The sequence below is a fragment of the Pipistrellus hanaki genome, assembly GCF_964339955.1.
Source record: "Pipistrellus hanaki genome assembly, chromosome: 8".
In the NCBI taxonomy this organism is placed as follows: domain Eukaryota; kingdom Metazoa; phylum Chordata; class Mammalia; order Chiroptera; family Vespertilionidae; genus Pipistrellus; species Pipistrellus hanaki.
The window spans coordinates 62,133,433-62,146,974 of NC_140510.1; the positions used below are offsets into that span (position 1 = coordinate 62,133,433).

The window sequence follows — 13,542 nt, forward strand, 5'->3', positions numbered from 1 at the left end:
AACTGTATCATGGAATGTTGTTCTACCACTTAGAAAACTTACTTAGAAAACTAGTCTCTTATAAATACAGCATTGAGTTAGGTTATCCAGATTTTACCCAGAAATTTAAAAATAGCTTGTAATATTCAATACTCCTAATTTTCTTCTCTCTGCCCAATTCTGGTGTTCAGAGAAGCCAGTTTTTAAGATGAGACATTTCAATTCTTTGAGCCAAAATTATCTTTTATCAAAGTCTTAAGTTCTTATTTTATTGAGATAAAGTTCACAAAATAAAATTCATCTTTTTTACTTCTTTAGAATTTATAATTCAGTGTTTTTTAGTATATTCAGAATGTTGTGCAACCATCACCACTATCTAATTCCAGAACATGTCCATCACCCCAAAAGAAACTCCATACCTCCCAATTCTCCTCTTTGGCAACCTCTCGTAATCACTAATCGATTTTCTGTCTCTATGGATTTGCCTGTTTTGGATATTTCATCTACAGGGAATCATAAAGTATGTGACTCCTTTCACTTAGCATTGTGTTTAAGATTCATTCATGTTGTAGCATGTATCAGTCTTCCATTTTATTTTATGGTGAAAGGGAATGTATGGATATAGCACATTTTGCTTATCCAGTCATCAGTTGATGGACATTTGGCTTGTTTCTGCTTTTGGGCTATTGTGAATAATTCTACTATGAATATTCATGTGCGAGTTTTTGTGTAAACATATATTGCCAATTCTCTTGGTTATATAACTAGAAATGGAATAGCTGGTTCAGATGGTAACTCTTATGTTTAACTTTTTGAGGCACTATAAAAATGTTTTCTCATTAGTTGTATCATTTTACATAAAATTATATTACATATATTTGTTCTATATGTACAAAATATGTATTTCTACACTAGAGGGGTCCTTTCCTACTTTCAAGCACTTGAGTGAATTTAAATTTGATTTTCAAGGAAAACAACTAAATAAAAGAAAATTCCACTTAGAGAAATGAAGCAATACTTTCTATGCAAGCATTTTATGCACATATGTGTATATAGATACATCTTTTTACTTCTCAAAAATATATTTGACATATAAGGAATTTGAGAATATTTTTATTTTTAAGAATAAAAATTGATATTTATTCAGTTTAATCACCACTAAGGAAAGATTATATAATTTTTTGAAGATTTGTTTCAAAAAATAGTTTTATCACTAACTATGGACAAGGAAAGTAATTATTTGAACTTTATAATCCAAACTGTGTTTTAAAGGCTCTGTTTATATTTACCATGTACAGATTTTAAACCTCACTTATGAATGAGAATCATCCAGAAGAGAAGACTAAGGACTCAGACTGGCTGTGCAGTAAGCCATGCACATGGAGTTAGCAAGGTGCTCTTTCTGGTGGTTCAAGCTCTTAGCCACAAAGCCCTGGTAAGTATCCTCAGTGCTTCTATTCAATAATAATGCTTACTCAATCTTGTTTTTTATATTTTCATTTATTTCAGAGAGGAAAGGAGAGGGAGAGAGAGATAGAAACATCAATGACGAGAGAGAATCATTGATCTGCTGCCTCCTGCACATCATCTACTGGGGATCGAGCCTGCAATCTGGGCATGAGTCCCTGGACCAGAATTGAACCTGGACCCTTCAGTCCACAGGCCAATACTCTATCCACTGAGCCAAACTGGCTAGAGCTCAATGTTGATTTTATAGGTATGAATTATATGAATGCTTCATGTGTCAAAAAGCCAGTCATTCCAGAAATCTTTGGGTTATGCCTGCCATTTTGCACCTAATTTTTATTATTAAACACAAATCCTTTCTTTTTTCCCTGAATTGCACCCACATACTCTTATTGAATGGGAAGGTGGTCATTTAAAAGCTGCAGGATCTGGCTCTTACACACTGGGTTTGAAGAGCAAAAAGTTTCCTGTATGTCCAGAGCAGCAGAGTCCCTATAATTAGCAGAGTTAGTACAACACATTTCACGAGTGTAGTAAGCAGGATACATACCCACAAAGAAGTGTACATCCTAATCCCATGACTATGTTTTGTTTCGTGGTGAGGGAGACTTACAGTTGCACATGGAATTAAGATTGCTAATCAGCTAACCTTTCCAGGGGGAGATTATCTTGGATTATCAGAGGGGCTCCAGTATAATCAAAAGGGCCCTTCGAAGTAGAAGGATGCAGGAGAGTGAGAATCCAAGAAGGGATGTGGTAGAAGAGGGGGAGGTCAGAGGGATACAGCAAGAGAGAGATTGGACCCACCCTTGCTGGTGTTGAAGATGGAAGTGAGCATGAGCCAAGGGATGTGGGCAGCCTCTAGAATCCAGACAAGGCAGGGAAACAGGGTCTCCCCTGGCACCTGCAGAAGGAATACAGCCCTGCCAATGCCTTGATTTTTGCCAGTGAGACCCAGTGAGACCCATTTGGGACTTCTGATCCCCAGACCATAAGATAATGAATGTGTGTTATGTATTAAGCCTCTGAGCTTGAGTAATGTGTTACAGCAGCAGTAGGAAGCTAAGATGACATTGTTACAAGTGACTAAAAGAGACATTGGGAGTTAAGGCAGAGGAACATTAAATAATGAAAAGTTTTCAAGCTGATAAACATGTATTATGGGCAATGAAGGAGGAGAGGGTGGTGGAAAGGAGCATGTACTTATCAGAAGTACTGTCAAGTCTTACTTGTGTGGAGAGCATGTGGAGGAAACTGAAAGGTAATCTTAATTTTAAATGGTTCTTTAAAGAACTCATTATTTTTAAACATATACTGCAGGAGGAGGAGGAAGGAGAGACTCAGACCTGACCTGACCACCCCCACCCCAACTTGGTACCATTCTGCCTGTGACTTTTGAGCACATCATTCAACATTTCTGAGTCCCTTTGCATTGAGTAAAATGTGGAAAAACATATCCTGGCTACAGTTTTAAGGATATATATATCTGAACTGCTATGAGATAGAACCTTCCTTATTTACATATGTCCAACGTGGTACAGAGCCACTTAACAAACAATGATTGTAAATACTTTAACTTGATTGAAAACAGTAAATACCTCTTTCATTTTTTTATTCTCTTAATTCACTTAGTCGCTTCACTGAAATGCTCACTTGACCTTTTGGGGGATTTTCATGAATTCAAATAGATGGGTCAGGAGAAGGGGACTTCAGTGTGGAAATCAGTAAGTGTGGCTAGACCCGCCCCTGTTTCCCGTGGTCCAGCCAGGGCCTCCTCCAGGGGCATGGCTCTGTGGGTGGCTGTGGTGTTTATCAGCATCTCAGCACAGGACGAAAGAGTAGAGGGTGGAGAATGAAAGCTCACTCAGGACGGGAGGGTTCAGTGAGGAGATGAATACACAGAACAAAGGACAGGCTGGCAGAGAAGTCATGGCCCAGGCTGGGGCCCTTCTCTCAGCCTTGGGGATGATGTGATTGGAAGCCCCAACTCCATCATAGCTGTTTTAAGGGTAAACACAGAAGCTCTTGGACAAATATAAGATTGTGAATGTTTAGTGGTCACCTTGGTCAGTCCCAGCTGCTTTGATAAACACCATAGACTGCATGACAACAGGAATTTATTTTTCACAGGTCTGTAGGCTGGAAGTCCAAGATCAGGGTGTCAGCAAGGTGGATTCTGGGGAGGGCTCTCTTCCATGTTGTGGATTGTTGCCTTGAGGGCGGCAGAGCTCTCTGGGACCCTTTTATTAGGACACTAATCCCATCCATGAGGATTCCACCCTTTTGACGGAATTCCAAAGGCCACATCTCATAATACTTTCGGGGTTAGGATTTCAACATGTGTATTTGAATGACACAAATATTCAGATCATACAGTGGTCCCTTTTGGTTCATCTCTCCTCTGTTAAAATTAGTTTATAATAATGAAGTTACTCCAGTTAGATTTCTGCCTCAATAATAAGACCCCGAACTACCTAACTCTTCTCTAACTAGCCATATTATTTCCACTACCTTTCAAACTATTTCCCTGTCCATCTAGGTTTCCTTCCCTCCTACCTCCTTCTAGTTGGCTTTCCTTAATGTCATTCAGCATACACTGCCTTTGCACCGTTCCTGAGCAAAGCCTCTCTTCTCTAGTTTTCATTCTGAGAGTCATTTTCCTTCACTCATCTATCCATCCAAGCCTCACCTTCAGTGTGTCCAGGACACCCAGCACAATGAGGATCTCACTAAGGGCTGTGAGTACTTCTGGACTGATTATAAGGGAAAGGGTAGTGAAGACCACTAGAGAGGATAATGTTTATTTTGTCACTGATGACAATCAGCTGGTGCCAACAGCTTATTAAATATAAGGAGAAGTTTTCTAGAATTAATTCCTCTATTTATTTACTTATTTATTATGGCTTGCATGAAAAGAGACAGTTTAAATTCATCTACATTTTTGCTTTTTTGTAGGTCACTTATGCTTATTATCTTTTCTATGCAACTTGTATATGGGGTAAGTACATTAATTAGCTCCAATGGCATGCTGAAAATTCACTTTATTGAATGCATTATTTTTGTTATATTTTTAATCAAGTAGCTCCCTGGGGTTCAGTTTTCTCATCTGTAAAATAAAGTGTTGGACTAGATGAACTCTAAGGTTTCTTTTATCTTTTACAGTCAAGACTGCTTAGCAAACTGCCTCCAAATGACATTGGAGATGTTTTTATTTTATAATATAATCCTTTCTTAAAAACATTTTTGGAGAGGGCCAGAACGCAGCTGGGCCACTTCACAATTAAATTAAGAAGTATAAGATTAAATTTGAAATTTTAACTTTGGAGTAAGATAAGCCTAGAACATTCTGTAATAATATCTAACAATCTCAGTTATTAAAAACCAACTTCAGATGTTTCTGGGAAATTCAATGGGCTGACTGTAACTCAGGTCGATCTTAAAAGACAACTGGGCTGGATTAAATCACTCTAGTGAACACATTTCTATCTGTCCATCTCTCCAGCTTGGATCCACCCAATCCAATTTCTGTGATTATCAAAGCAAATCAAATAGAAAACTTCTTTCTGTTCTCTTCTTATCAGTCAAGAGTAGAAGGCATTTGTGTTCAGAAATGAGAAGTCTTGGTTCTTGGCTGTGACAATGACTGATCTCTTAACCTATCCAAGACTCAGTTTATCCTGATAGAAGTAAAGATAAGACTTTTCCAACTTAGTTCACATGCACCTGAGAGCATCACCTGAAATAATAAATACATCACCTGAAATAATAAAAACACACTGAAATATGTGTGTGGATTTTTTCTATTTATCCTACTTGACATTCCTAACTTTATTTTTGTATTATATTATTTTTATTATGATGATGATGATGGTTTACAGAGTCCTAAATTTCACTTCCTTTGTTCCTTATGTTCCATGTGAGTGAATTTGGTTCCTGAACTAAAGATGGTCCTACCCTGAATTCTCCCACCAGCCTGTGTAGGCAGAGATTCTAGAGTTCACATGGGGAGTGGCTATGCCATAGTTGGGTTGTAAAGGTGGAGATATAAATTGCTACAGCAGCATTTTTCAACCGCTGTTCCGCGGCACGGTGTGCCGTAGGTGCAGACAAGACAAGAATTTTATAATTTTTCACTATTTTGTTTACTTAATATTACATAATAAAGTAATTATAAAATACTTTCTTTGTGTTTATTTGATTCCTATTCAAGAGAATTACTTTATATATAGTCAATATAGGCACAGAGTTAAATTTTTTAACATTTTCTAATGGTGGTGTGCCTCGTGATTTTTTTCATGAAACAAGTGTGCCTTTGCCCAAAAAAGGTTGAAAAACACTGTGCTACAGTATCAATGGGAGGATTTTAAGTGCACATAGCTGTTGACACTGGAATTTATCTTTTTGGAAATTATCACATATACTTATATTGGCTTGTGAATAAAGATAAATGCACAACAATACTAGTTGCAGGATATTGTTCAGTAGCAAAAGAAGGGAAATAGTTACATTTCCATCAGTAAAGACTGATTACACAAGTTAGAATACTTTGTCTGGAGCCAAATGTGTTATTTTGGTATGATTTTGAAAACATCTGATTAAGTGAAAACAGCAAGGCCCAAGAAAATATACTACACCAAAAAGTTGTGTGTGTATGCATATGATAATCACATGAATATGCTAATAAATACCCAGACACCAATTTGAGGAGATCAATTACCTGCAGGCGAGAGAATGGGAGGCCACAATGGAAGAGAAAATGTCTTTTCCCACTATACTCTTTTGCACTATTTGTGTTTGTTTTTTTTTAAATCATGTGCATATGTTATTTATTTTTCAAATAAGAAAATAGAGGTAAGGTAAAAAAAAAAAGAAAATTAAATTAATAAATGCCCAGGGCCAGGTCAGGACAGGATGAAAGCATTAAAACAACTAGTCTGAACACTTAGGTTCATTTGAGGTTGGTTCATTACTATGTGTTCAGTGAAATATCAAAACAACCAGGGAAAAAGGAGGGGCAGATGACTAATCTATAAATTAATAACATTAACTTCTTAAACTTTCTATGCAATAAATATTTATTTAAAAATATCTGTCATAAAACAGATCCTCACTTTTCCTCTTTTCTCTTTGAAGAAGTTACATTGTTTTTAGAGAATGTCAGTATATTGCCAGTGAGTACAGTATATATTTTGAATGCTGACTAGTCTAAGCTAGAGTCTGACTAAAATCACCTCTTGCTTTTTTCTTTTATTGGTCCAAGTCAAAGCTTTATATATAACTATTTCTGTTTATTAGAATCTGCTGAACTATTTTAAACTGATTCTTCTCTGAATGTAATTGTGCTCTAAACATCTCAGTAACATCTCAGTGATGCTTGGCCCAATGAAGTTAAAAAACAAACAAAACACAAACAAACAAAACACACACACACACACACACAACAATAAAACAACAAACTTGCTTTTATTATCAAGCCATCGAATCAATTGCCCCTCCTTTTACCCTGGTTGTTTTGCTATTTCACTGAACACATAATAATGAACCTAACCTCAAATGAACCTAAGTGTTCAGACTAGTTTTTTCAATGCTTTCATGCTGTCCTAACCTGGCCCTGGGCATTTATTAATTTAATTAATTAATTATTATTTTTTTTAACTTACCAGCATTTTAAACTCTGTTTCCAATCATAAATAACAATGTTACTCAAAACTCAAGAGGCATCTATTTCTAAAACTTCAAATACATTTTTTAAACTTCAATTATCTAATTGCTTAGCTCTTGTCAAGGTTTAAATTCTTATATACTTTCAATGACCCATTAAGAGTTCTGTTTATAAGGATATCTTTTCATTAATGCTTAATGTAAAAATATTTTCTTTTGAATTGTTTCTGAGCATCATTTTCCTGGAAAAAAAAAGAAAAAAAAAGAAGTCTAAATTAAGTGATTGAAAAAGAAAAAAAATGCTATGTAGACTCCTTTCTCTCCTATATACATATATTTATATATGTGCATATTCATATACAAATATATATTCAAATACATATCTATGTACTTACATCAGTACATCAGAACTATAAATATTGGTTTAATTGTTCCCCATTATACATTAATCTAAGACTTAAGTTTACAGCCTTGAGTTTGAAACAATCTACCGGTTACAGAAATGTGTGGTTAATACACTCATGCTGCAGTGAGCTCTGGCTGGATCATGCCTTCCTGACATTTGTATTGATGCCCTCAGCTCCTGGCCCTGGAGCTGCTTTAGGCACCACTCTCGCAATCACAGCCCAAGCCAGTGACAAAGCCCAGAGCTCATCTCCACTGCACCATCATTGAAGAATCTACCTATGGAAACAGCTTCTCTGGAAATACACTTTTTTTTTGTATTGAAGTGATGGATGACTCTAGATGCAGATAATGAGGATTTGTGAGAGCAGGGGACTAATTTCCCCAAAATTAGAGCACGTGTGTGTTTGGGGGGAGCATTAAAGTTGAGAAAATACATGAGTCTTTAAAGAGAGTGTTGAAGAAAAATCAGGTAAAGTGGGGGAAGGCCCCAAATTATTTAAGTTCAGGAGCTTTCTGGTTGAGAGACATCTTGGAGGAACTGTCTTGAAGCATCAGCAAATTGTAGGAAGAACAGTTTGTTACCAGTGTTGACATCAGAGGGACTCCATGAAGGAGACACACCCTAACTGATCTTGGAGGTAAAACAAGAGGGTCCTGAAAAAGAAAAGCAGTCAAACTTATACTCTGAATTAGACACCATTGTGCACTTACATTTTTCCTAACTACACAGTTTACACTCTAAGATCATTCACAACTTAATAAATGAATCTTAAACTAGAGAGAGAAATGCCAAAGGTTCTGGTGAAAGCCAATTAGCTTCAAAAGAGCCTTTTGGAAGCCCTTGCTGACATAAAGTATCCTGGCCCACATCGATTTTTACTCTTCTCACAAAATCTTCGGTCCTCTTTCTTATCAAGCCACAAGGTAAAGTCTCTGCCTTTTTATCTATCACTCTTAGTCTCTTATTTTCAAGACTCAAAGGTAAAGGTATACTCTGGTCTCCTCATGAGTTAGGCAAATCAAGCGTGCTTGTAATGTGTGTATCACGTACGTGGCTAAGGAATGCGTTGCATGTACTGAATCGGATGTTTCACCTTCCAGAGCGGAAAGAAGTTCACTCCTTGCGGAGGGAGAGATTGCTCTGTCTGCCAGTGCTTTCCTGAAAAGGGGTCACGGGTAAGTGATGTAAACCCCACATGGACACTGGGGGAGGGGAAATAGGCAGGTATTAATTAAAAGGCATAGAGTTTCAGTTAAGCAAGTTGAGTAAGCTCTAGAGGTCTGCTGTATAGCATTCTGGCTATGGTCCACAGTAATGAATTGCTTCCTTAAACACTTGTTGAGAGGGTTAACCTAGTGGTAAGTGTTCTTACCACAATAAATGTTCTTAAAAAAATCAACATGGACAAGCATTCTGAATTTTGATTCATTCGTGATGTTTAACATTAAGTAGTCTTGGATTCTTAGGACATTCTGGTGGTCGACAATGTTTGCATCTTTTATAATCAAAGTTCTGCACATTCTGAGAAGCAATCTCAATTACATTAGACCATGCATCAGGCTTAGCAGACAGTCCGGGCAGCAGTGTTTCACCCAGTGATTTGCCAGCTGCAGAAAGGATCCCATTGTTAAAGGAGACATCCTGGGTGGCTATCTTGATATTCATGTTGCATATCAGCATTTTAAAGGCTGCAGTTAGGTTTTTTTTTAAAGCTTGCTTAACATTGTTTAAACTAGTGTTTCCAGACATATGTTTATAACACTCTTTTTTGGATAACACCTGTTGAAATCCTGTGGACTAGCGATCTATTATAAAAGGAATAGCCTCATTTCGCATGTATTTCTCCTGTGCCAAGCGCTGAAACATGTCTGAGTCGATCCTATGGGGCTGTGCATGAAGCTCTGAAAGCACAATTTGGTAAAGATCAGTCGATAGGGACTGAAATATTACTGTCCCGAGAGAAGGGGCCGTATGTTCCTCCCACAGCATCTGTTTATCTGCACACATGGTAGGTGTGCAATGTGTATGGAGTTCCTTTGTCCATCAGCTGCCTTACTGAGCTTGGGGAAAATCTTTTTTTAAGCTACTTAGTTTCTTCTTCAGTACTTCAAAGATTTCAGTGATCGGAATTTATCATGAGCTTTTTCAAGCCACTTTATGATATAATTTTTAATTTTTCATTACAATTGACATATATCAGTTTCAGGTTTACAGCATAATGGTTAGACATTTATGAAGTGATCTCCTCAATAAGTCTAGGATGCACCTGGCACCATACATAGTTTTTACAATATTATTGGCTATATTCCCTATGCTGTACCTTACATCTGCCTGATTATTTTTATAACTAGAGGCCCGGTACATGAAATTATTGCATGGGTGTGTATGTGTGTCCCTCAACCCAGCCTCCACCCTCTCCAAACTGGGACATCCCTCTCACAATCCAGGACTGCTGGCTCCCAACCGCTTGCCTACCAGTCTGCCTGATTGCCCCTAAATGCTTCTGCCTGCCAGCCTGATCAATGCCTAACTGCTCCCCTGCTGGCGTGGTCCTCCAACTGCCCTCCCCGGCCTGGTTTCCCCCAACTGTCCTCCCCTGCAGGCCGGGGTCCCCTGCAACTGTCCTCTCCTGCTGGTCCACTCACCCTTAACTGCCCTCCCCTGAAGCCTGATCACCCCCATCCTCCCTCTCTTGCAGGCCTGGTCCCTTCCAACTGCTCTCCTCTGTCAGCCTGGTCACCCCTAACTGCCTTCCTCTGCTGGCCTGATCGCCCCTGTAATGTGCAGTGTAGTGACTAGTTATTAACACTGTTCTCAGCATTTGAAAGTTGCTAAGGAAGTAGATCTTAAAGATTGTCATCACAAGAAAAAAAAATTGGTAGCTATGTGTGGTGATGGCTATTAACTAGACTTATTGTGATGATCACAAATATCAAATCATTATGTTATATACCTGAAACCAATATCATATTAGATGTCAATTATATCTCAATTTTTTAACCTATTAACCAGGGAGTTCCCTTTTTAAATCTGTTAACTGAGCGGGACCTATAAATACGTCAAACATAAACAATATCGGGAACGGGTAGGACATATGAATACGTCTTGGAAATATATGTTGCGCCTTGAGAGGGACGGTATATATTTTTTGTAATCTTTTTTAAAAATATATATTTTATTGATTTTTCACAGAGAGGAAGAGAGAGGGATAGAGAGTTAGAAACATCGATGAGAGAGAATCATCAATCAGCTGCCTCTTGCACACCCCCTACTGGGGATGTGCCCGCAACCAAAGTATATGCCCTTGACCGGAATCAAACCTGGGACCTTTCAGTCTGCAGGCTGACACTCTATCCACTGAGCCAAACCGGTTTTGTCTATTTTTTGTAATCTTTATAATTGTTTGTAAAATTTATAATTTTTTAATTCGATGTTTTCATTTTTTTGTTGATATTCTTTTATATATTTTTGTAATTTTGTATTTTCCTTTGTGCTTTATATATAAATAAATGAAAATATGCATATCATTTATTTTAATTAAGTATAAATAAAAAAATAATAATAATATGAAATTACGTCCTCCGGGCCTGACGTACTAACACGTCCTAGTGAAAGAGTACGAGGCCATTACAGGTTGCGTAATTAAAAGTAGGGACACTAAAAACTAGCAATCTAAGAAATGCTTTAGCCTTTTCCATGTAAACATGCACATTATTTAGGATAAAAAGCCTGGCTTTTGTGAGGTTGTTATAAATAATAAACATATTATGAATGTATAAATGAAAAGGAAAATAAATCAGTGCATCAAATTTGAAGATTTTTTGAGCTTTAGACCCTAGAAATATGGATTGATCAGCTCTGTTGCAGGAAGGGGATGGGGCACCACCCAACAGAGAGGACCAGTTGCTTGGATAAAGACAGCTTGGTGTGGTCCTCCGATTTAATGAGGCTGAGAGTTGTTTTATCAGGGACTTTGGCAACATTTAGAGACATTTTTAAAAATATATATTTTATTGAGTTTTTACAGAGAGGAAGAGAGAGAGGGATAGAAAGCTAGAAACATCGATGAGAGAGAAACATCGACCAGCTGCCTCTTGCACACCCCCTACTGGGGATGTGCCTGCAACCAAGGTGCATGCCCTTGACCGGCATCAAACCTGGGACCTTTCAGTCCGCAAGCCGATGCTCTATCCACTGAGCAAATCGGCTAGAAACATTTTTTGGTTGACACAACTGGGTGGAAGAGGTGCTACTGGTTCTAGTGGGTGGAAGCCAGGGGTTCTGCTCAGTATCCTACCACACACCAAGGACTTTCTGTCCCCAAATGCCAATAGTGCTAAGGTTGAGGGACCTGCCCCGATCCTGCAACAGCTTGTAAGGCCACTGCAATATTATTTCTATTTGTCAATACAAGGAACAGAGTTTCTAAGAGTTTTAAATACTTACTTGTATGGGGAAGAAGCAGGATACACACCTGGTGTCTGGTTCCACCCTAGCATTTGCCCCAGGATCAAGGAGAAGATGATTACACAATGGTTCAAACATCAGTTCTAGTCATAACTTTGTGAGCTCAGGTGGACACTTCAAGCTGCCCAAGCCTTCGTTTTTTCATATTTACACCGTGGCTCCCTTTTTCTCAGTTTCCTCGGGCTCTTCAATAGTCACAAGTAATTGCACATGTTGAGGGTCTACTGTGTGTCTTATAACACAGTCATCAGCCCATGGTTAGGAGGGCTTCTGGCGCAGGCTGCTGTCGGCGTCCCTGATTCTGGGTGGTCGGGGATTACTATGTGCGGAACACTGGCCAACCTCTGGCCTTCCTGAGACAGATGGTCCCATGAGGAGGCTGCAAGTTGCTGGGGAGTCTACCAGCTGGGAATCTGGGAGCGTGACTAGTGCGTAACTGGAGGTGGTTTGGGAGGCGGACTTCCCAAGTCCTCAGCAGCCAACCAACTAGCATACCATCTCTTGTGCCACATTTACAGCTCAAGGTGGGCTATAAAAATAGAAATACACCGAATTCTGGAGGTGTGAGCCTCGGTTCGAGGCAGCCAATAGTAGCTTAGTCAGGCATTCCTAAGAAAGGGTATATACTCTTTTGGCTTACTGCCTGAGAGAGGAGTTTGTTCAAGCCCCAGATCAAAACTGCTGTCTGTGTCTAAAGCCATTGTGGGAAGCCAGGCTGCCCTGCTCTGCAATGACTGAGGTTAGGGTTTTAGCTGGGCACTGAAGCTTGAGTTTGACCTGGAGCTGGGACATGTCCAAAGGCAGCTCCCCAATGCCACCACAATGAAGTTCAGTGTCACCAGTGTATGGCTGGAGGCCGAGTCTGGCCTCAGTAAGTGTTTCATCAGTAATCATTACTGCTTCCCCCTGATCTTCTCCAGTGTGTCAGTCAGGCCTCTTACCCTCCCTTGAACATTATCTGAACATTCCTATTTGTCTGCCCTTTCCATGTCCAGTCTGAATCTATCTCTCCTGCCCTCCCCAAAAGAACTCAGTGGAGATGCCATCCCCACAAGCCTCCTGCCTGGTCCAGCCAGTGTGGATGCTCCTAGGGATGGGGTGGGGGTTGGGCACATGCGTTCCTTCACTTCTCATACCCTGAATGTGGCTCTGTTTGAGTTTACGTGTGGATGTGTCTGACCCTCTTGATTAGCTTGCAAAGCACATACTCCACAAAGGTGATCATGTGGACACATTACATGCTTATGCTGCCTCCTGGCCATAGTTGCCTACTTTTGTTTTTCCCCTTTGATAACAGGGTGGGGGAGGTAATTATTTGGTACTTCTTTGAGATGATCATATTAGGTGGCACCTAGAAGGTAGTTAATATATATAAGTCAGTAAATTAAAATTCAGACTCAGGCTTGGATAGAGTTCAAGGTCCCAAGCTGGTGGCCTGGTTGCAGCGTGGGTGTGGGGACACCTGCCATATCCAAGGGAAGGGGAATGGAATTAGCGGGGAGTCTCTCCCCCAGTCTTCCCCGCCCCACAGCACCTACATCTGTTATTAAGTGAGTCAT

At 39.3% G+C, this 13,542-nt stretch overlaps 1 protein-coding gene across 1 annotated transcript in view; it reads left to right on the plus strand.

Annotated features, from left to right (window-relative positions):
• Positions 1-13,542, plus strand: part of COL4A4 (collagen type IV alpha 4 chain) — a 110,705-nt gene that overhangs the window by 14,649 nt on the left and 82,514 nt on the right. The window contains exons 2-4 of the mRNA XM_084892913.1: positions 1,278-1,414; positions 4,402-4,444; positions 8,617-8,691. Of these exons, the coding sequence (XP_084749039.1) occupies positions 1,353-1,414; positions 4,402-4,444; positions 8,617-8,691 (180 nt within the window). The 5' untranslated portion in view covers positions 1,278-1,352. The remainder of the gene's footprint in view (positions 1-1,277; positions 1,415-4,401; positions 4,445-8,616; positions 8,692-13,542) is intronic.